Source organism: Trematomus bernacchii, unplaced genomic scaffold (assembly GCF_902827165.1).
Source record: "Trematomus bernacchii unplaced genomic scaffold, fTreBer1.1, whole genome shotgun sequence".
In the NCBI taxonomy this organism is placed as follows: Eukaryota; Metazoa; Chordata; class Actinopteri; order Perciformes; family Nototheniidae; genus Trematomus; species Trematomus bernacchii.
This window is the reverse complement of record NW_022987469.1, coordinates 1,498,694-1,505,962: the sequence shown is the minus strand read 5'-3', so window position 1 is coordinate 1,505,962 and position 7,269 is coordinate 1,498,694. Positions and strand designations below refer to the sequence as shown.

The following is a 7,269-nucleotide window of genomic DNA, read 5'->3' as shown; positions in this document are numbered from 1 at the left end:
CCAGAGGGGTGTACCCCCAAACATCACTTCAGGGGTCATTGAAATGATTCAGTTTAGTCATAACTCTGTTGTCAAATGTTTAAATTCAGCGATAAATCTCAGGGCTGGCTCTGACTCGACTGTTGCATCGCACACTGTGATATGGGGTCACTTTTCAGAGCTTTTTTAAGGAATGCTTATGGCAGAAATACAGAGGTATCATAAGGTATTGTAGTGTACATGGTCATGCTATTCTCAACATGAACACACAAAGATGTGCCAGATGCACACATTTTTCTGTGAAAGATTGTAAAAAATATATGGATACATCAACAGCAGTGGTAACTATGATACAGGAATCCAAAATGCTTAAATAACTTTCTAACTAACACCTGAGAAGAAACCTGGCCACACAGCTAAACTAGCAGTTTCCCCTCGTTTACAGCCTTTATGCTAAGCTAAACTAAACAAATCCTGGCTGAAGCTACATATTTCAGTGGTAGTAATCGTCTCTCTCTGAAAGAAAGTGAACACGTTTATGTCAACAATTATTTTTAAATTTTTTATTTCTAAGAAATAATGCATCTGGTAGAGACTTTCTTGAAGGAGGTCATCCATCAAAGTGGACACCTTTTCTACTTTTACTTTTGCCACATTATGTGATTGTTGCAAAGTAAAGCTGTGCAGATTTTTCAAATCAAACTTTAGACCTTCTTTTTTCTGAAGTACTTTTTGGAAGTTTTGCCACATCCAATTCAAAACAGTATTTCTCTCTGTCTCTGCGTGTTCACTTTCTGAACTTTAATTCTGTAGCAGCTGTGTTTGTCTGGACACAGGGTGCTAGGTGATATTAGCTGTGACTGATCAACACCACATGTGGATTCCAACCCGGGAGATTTACTACCAGAGCAGAGTCATGCAAAGATCAGCCCTCAGATTTCAGTTTTTTCCTGAATATTGCTTCTAAATATTCAAAACGTTGCACTGTGGTATATATCAAAACTGACAGTGTGTTTTTACTGGCATTCAAAAAAAGAGATCTGTTTTTGTCAAACGCAAAAAGGCTGAAATGTTTGAACCTCCACATGGATTTTTCTTTTCTGAGCTTTAACACCAAAGTTTGAACTCTGCTTCTTCCTCTCTGTGGTTGATCTCGTTGGCATGGCTCCAGGAATGTGCTACACCCCCCGATGGTTCCCATAAGTAATCATCAGTCCCTACAATAGATCCAACAACGCTAATTTGTGTCTTTCCTGTTTTGCCTTTACCTTAGAGTTGACTCTGATTCATGCCTTCCTAACTGGCACTGCCTACTGACAGGCTGTCTGCGGGCTCCCACTGCTGGGATACGTTTCAGAGAGCCCACTGAGGAAAAGATTGATTACTTCCTCCATGAGATTCCTTGGCATTACTCAGACGGAGAGGGTAAACCTTCACTGGAATTCCCCGTATATGTTTCCTCCTCTGAGCCGTTACAGGCAGAAGATGCCAGTAATGGTTAAGTGGTTTGTTCTTTGGATCCAGCTGTCCTGAAGTAACATGAACTCTACATGTGGTGTAAAGCATTGAATATATCAGGAACATAGATATCTGTAAGAGTTATTTGCAGAGCCTACTTTTTGCAGCTTTTGCATCACTGATCTACAAACTAAGGTGTAGTCGCAATGCAGATAGTTCTGGTTTTATTTGTCCAGGTTTACAAAATCTGGCTCTGTTCCTATTTTTGCAAATGAAGTTTATCAAACCTTACAAACAAATGTAATCAGTTAACATTTGATATTTGGAACAGCTTTGTTAGAGGACGACAGTTGAAAATATGTCATAATATGCCAACAACAACAACAACAACTCAACAACAATATTATTGTGTGTGCATTATCAATTCAAATAGTTAAATCCATTGTTAAGGCAAACACAAGAGCCACTTTTATGTAAAAATAAATTTAATTTCAAAGTAGATTACAACATGTAATGAAAAATAAAACAACGTAGTGTCCCACAAAAATGTCCTGTCGCACACATCTTCCCAACAGCTGTGTGTGGTCCGGCCTGACGTATCCCTCCTCTTCATCGTAAAGAATAATGCAGACTTGTATGCCCGTTTGCCTCAGTGCCTTACCCAGTACAGTTTATCAGTTCGGGGATAAACATCAACAGCATCTCTGTGTCTCAGCAGCCATGCTAATGTTTGGGTCATTTCACAAATATGACTCAATACATTTGATCCATGGATAAGAGACAAAACTATTTATGTAAATAAACCTTAAGCATTATGCAACTTTCACAAGTAAATGTGTGGACATATATTGAATGTGGATATATGAAACAAGGATATTTAAAAGTGATAGCAGGTTCAAACCAGGTTCAGGTATTTTGAATTTGAACGGGGAATGTTTCCTTTTATTAAGATTAAGATTATGGATTGTGCCTTTAAGTAATAGTGGATAATTACCCATAATCCATGCTGCAAAGCTTCTGTCAAAAACCAAAACTTTGCATACATTCTGCTTTGAGACTCAGGCCAATAGATACTCCGCCTCGTTGTTTAGTATCCTACCGATGCCCTGAACATGTTTGTCTTTAAAAATGAAAAGAACGTCCATGGCCCTATAGCAGCTTTACGCTCTCACTTTTATTCCCCAATGACATTGGTGTGTTTGCATTGAGTCTGTGCTGGAGACACTGATGGTTTTGGTGCCAGTCCTGAGTCCTCTCATCTCACACAGGGTAAAGTGACCGTTGAGCCAAAGCAAAAAGTCAAAGTGGTCCTCAGAGTCTGAGATGCTTCCAGACTTGTGGAACAGTTTGTGGAGGTTCCCTGAAGTCTGATCTGAAGAGTGGATCCAGTCCTGCTCAGACCCTCTCATCGCCGACTTATTTGTCTCCCACTGCCTCCATGCATTTTCACAAAGTCCCGTCTGTCTTTCACCTGTGACCAAAGAGAGAAATTATTGTCACTGTATATCTGCAAGAAATATTTTTGACAATCATTTCTAAGTTTAGATGTTTTCATGTAATTTCCTACAAGCAAATGGATTCAGCCACATAGCTGTCAAATAGGGATACAACCACCACTTTCCTTAAAGAACACCTCCATGCACTGAATAATTATGAACCTATAAAGTTACCAATCAGCAATAATATAAATCCAAGATGGACCACATTCAATTGGACTGAGAAGCATGCAGCCAATTATAATCCAGCACTGTCACATGACCTCCCTCTAAAGCTCCATTCAAACTATTTTTTACTGATGAACTTTAGAAAACTAAAACTCCAGGCAAATGGGGATGTGAAATGTGGAACTTGTTACGTCTATAACTAAGTACAATCGTTTTTTAATAATGCTGAAAATAAAAAGTGTACAATGCCTTCAGTTCACACCAAAATAAATGTCAATATATATACTCACTCTCTACTGCAAAGAAAACCTCAAGCCTTCATTAACAATGAGACATTATATTTAACCAGCATCTTTATCACTTTATATAAATGTGCAACTGTTGTGGCCCTTTGTCTATCCGCAAAGATACACGCTGTAACCCATCAATGACTATTTGAAATGCTGTGATTTTATTAGTCATTCGGCACACAAATTATTTAATTATTAAACACGTTTTATAATCCCGCTCAAATGTTCCATTTGGCACCGCGCGCTGCATTCTGCATGATCGATGGTGCAGGGATTACATGCGGGGGCGTTAAAACTAGAAACTGCACAGTAAACATGATTGCATTATAGCGTACTCAATTCTATATAAGTCGTATTCAGGAGTAGAAGATTTTACATGTATAGTTGACTTATTTGTAGTAGCCTATGTATTCACAATACATACATTGGTCACTTGCAACATTCTCTTGCACTATTTTATTTGATGTCTGTCCTGTTATTGCATTCTTTTGTATTGTTTATATTATATCATATATTTCTGTTGCATTGTTGGAGCCTGGGATTTAAGATGTTCATTACCATACATACACTGTAGCTGTGCATATGAAAATAAAACCTTTGAATCTTTGATCTTAAGTATATTTGCTGTGTGCATTACGCTTCCCACTGAGAAAATCATTTAAGTATGAAATGGAGCTTTGGCACCTGCCAGTGTTTTTCTGCCAGCGACTAAGGATAGGTTATTCATATTTTACCCCTCTCCGTTGGTTGCTGAGGCAGAACGTGCAGATATTCCGGGGCTTTTTGCCTTTTCCTCCTCCCTTCCCCTCCTTGTAGACAGCGCTGAGGCACGGCTCTCCGTCCTCCCTCCCGTCCCCCACCACCAGCACGTTGGCCAGGTGTGAGATGTAGCTGGACGCCAGGCGCAGCGTCTCGATCTTGGAGAGTTTTCTGTCCACCGGTTCCGTGGGGATGAGCGTCCGCAGCGCCGTGAAGGCCGTGTTCACGTTCTGGGTCCGGTGTCTCTCCCTGGCGTTAGCGGCGTTCCGATGCGGCACCACGACGCCGGACTCCAGCCTGTAGCTCTGCCCCGGGATCCCGCAGCAGCCGTAGCCCTGGTCCGTGCTGCCGTCGCTCTCGCTGCGGTTCTCCTCCTCGTCGTCCGAAATCAAGGTCAGGTCAGCCGGGTAAGAGAAGGGATGGGTCGATACCGGCCTCAGCATAGTGAAAGCCATCATTTGTAGCCAAGAGTGTTCCAGGGGAAAGACAATCCCTTATTTTGACGTAGAAAACAGCTGCATGCAGACTAGAGCCGTGCGTAAAAGTGTTGTAACTCCAAGGTTTACACACGAGTCCCCAGTTTGTTTTGACACTTCCCCATAGGATGTTCCAGTGTGATGGTGATCGTGTCAGGGAGGGCTCTTATAGCAGCTACAGCAGCCCCTAAGCAGCTGCAGGGGGAGGGGTGGGGCACATGCAGCCTGGCTCCCATCTTCCCAAATGTTTTGGTCCTAAAAGTCCACATGCTTTGAGTATGGCAAGATGTGGACACCTTCCTCAACACGAGCCATTAGTTTTTATGGGTGGAATTTGGAGCAAAAGTTTGGTGGCCTTCAGACGCAGATTGATGACTTAACAAACGCTGCAGAAAGTTGTGCAACAAAACTGAGAAGATTTACTCAAGTTGGCAGAGGTGGGAGAAGTACTCAGATCTCGTAACTTAAGTAAAAGTAGGAATACTCTGTTACAGTAAAAGTCCTGCAATCAAAATGTTACTCAAGTAACAGTGCAAAAGTATTATCATCAAAATGTACTTAAAGTACCAAAAGTAGTGATTGTGCAGATTGGTCCATTTCAGAATAATATATATGATATGTTTTATAATGATTGATCATGAAAGTGTTCTCAAAGCTGGTAAAGGTGCAGCTAGTTTGAATGACTTTGTATACTGCAGGGTAGCTTGTGAATTTACTCCAGGTGGAACTAAAGTCTGATTTAACACTTGATTATATTTCACATCATTAATCAAAATCTGTAAACTAAAGGTATTAAATAAATGTAGTGGAGTAAAAGTACACCATTTACCTCTGAATTGTAGAGTAGAAGTACAAAGTAGCATAACACTGAAAAACTCAGGTAAAGTACATGTCTCTCAAAATGGTAGTCCTAGAGTAAATGTACTTAGTTACTTTACACCACTGCAAGTAGGCCGACTGTACTTAAGACACTGACACTTGTTGTATACTTGGAGATGACGATTTGACCAGTGGTGGAAGAAGAACTTAGACCTTATAATAATACTGCAGTGTAGAAATACTCTTTTACAAGTAAAAGTCATGCATTAAAACGTTACTTAAGTAAAAGTACAAAAGTAACAGCATCACAAAATCCTTAAGTACCAAGGATTAGTAGTAGTATTACTATACCAAGTGTGGTGAGTAAATAATGCAATATATGCTTCTAAATTGTGGTGGAGTAAAAGTACCAAAAAAGTGAAATACTCAAGTACTCGAGTACATCTCAAAAATGTACTTAAGTACAATACTTGAGTAAATGTACTTAGTTACTTTCTACCACTGGATTTGACAAATCAAAAACACTTACCAGTTTGTTAGGCAGTCAGAATCTGAAATCCTGAATTTGAAAACCCAAGAGAATGTATACTGTGTACTGTGAGCAGCAAGGTGTGTAGCAGCAGCTCTGCTACTGAGTGCAGCTCATTTGATTCAATACAAAATGAATTAACACACTATAGCCAATTCAATTCATTAGTAGAACAAGCTGTCAATGTATGAACTGAATGATAGTGATACTGTCCAGATTGTTTGATTTCTACATATTGGCCTTCTTAATTACTAGTAGATACTGTTGAGGAAAATAGAGCACTGTTCAGCCCTAAAAACATCAATGTGGTCCCCTAGCAACAAATGTAGCCTTGTGGCTCAGTCTAAAGCCAACTTATTGTAACAAGACAATGAATAATTGTCCTGCCTGCTCTCACTAAATACTCAGACTACTCTTCCATCAGCAAATACTGTAGAAAAATACATACCACTCTCTATTCAGTACACTGTCTTAGATTTAGCTTAGTCAGAGTTGACTCTTTAAACATTCATATACACTGTAAATCCTGCACATCCCTTTGGACATGTTGCACATTTCTGCCCCACACTACCTCTTTTTAAACGTGCACAGCTCTCCACTTTGAAAATAGTATTTGTCATATTTTATTTTATTTAACTGTACTCAGTGTCTTAGATATTCATGTTTTATTTGTATCTTTTAAGAATCGTCTTAAAAGAGTTTTTTAAATAGTTTTTGTAATAGGAAAATGTTTTGCTTCTTTTTTTGTTCAAAAAAATATAAAGGTATTATTTGTTATGTGTCTTTGTTATGAGAGGTAATCAAAAACGATTCAGATTCTGATTCCTGACTTGATGTTATAATGCCGTGGCCCCGCTGGCTCCTGTCCTCAGGGGCCACAGTGAGCGGCGGCCATGCAGTCGCCCTTGTTCAGTTTGTGTAATGGGTTAATTGCTGCGGGTAGATAAACACTCAGCAGATGCTGGGGGTGATCAGCCTGCACTCTCTCTGTGTGGAGCAGCAAATGGCTTCCAGATTGACTGGTGCTGTCAGGGGGGGGGGGGGGCTGGGGGGGTGAGCACTGGAAAAGGGAGAGTGTCATCAAAGGGTCTGTTTTTACAAACACAACCCCTTGACACATCAAACCGGGGCTCCGGCGGCCCCTGGCCCCTGCTCAGCTGCACCAACATCAGCGACCTGTGTGCAACCTGGCTCCGCTCATAAAGCGGGACACCATGCAGTTTTACCATGCAAGCAGCCAGCAACACGACCCCCCCCCAACAACACCATGCTTCTCAGTTTGTAACCGTAAATAC

General features: G+C 40.6%; 1 protein-coding gene across 1 annotated transcript; it reads right to left on the bottom strand.

Annotated features, from left to right (window-relative positions):
- Positions 1 to 1,958: 1,958 nt before the first annotated feature.
- On the bottom strand, positions 1,959 to 4,679 carry LOC117493700 (transcription factor 15-like). Its single transcript, XM_034144321.1, has 2 exons — positions 4,126 to 4,679; positions 1,959 to 2,908 (listed from the first exon to the last, which is right to left on the bottom strand). Exons 1-2 carry the CDS (start codon positions 4,606 to 4,608, stop codon positions 2,843 to 2,845), a joined length of 549 nt encoding a protein of 182 aa, XP_034000212.1. The 5' UTR covers positions 4,609 to 4,679; the 3' UTR covers positions 1,959 to 2,842.
- Positions 4,680 to 7,269: the final 2,590 nt, after the last annotated feature.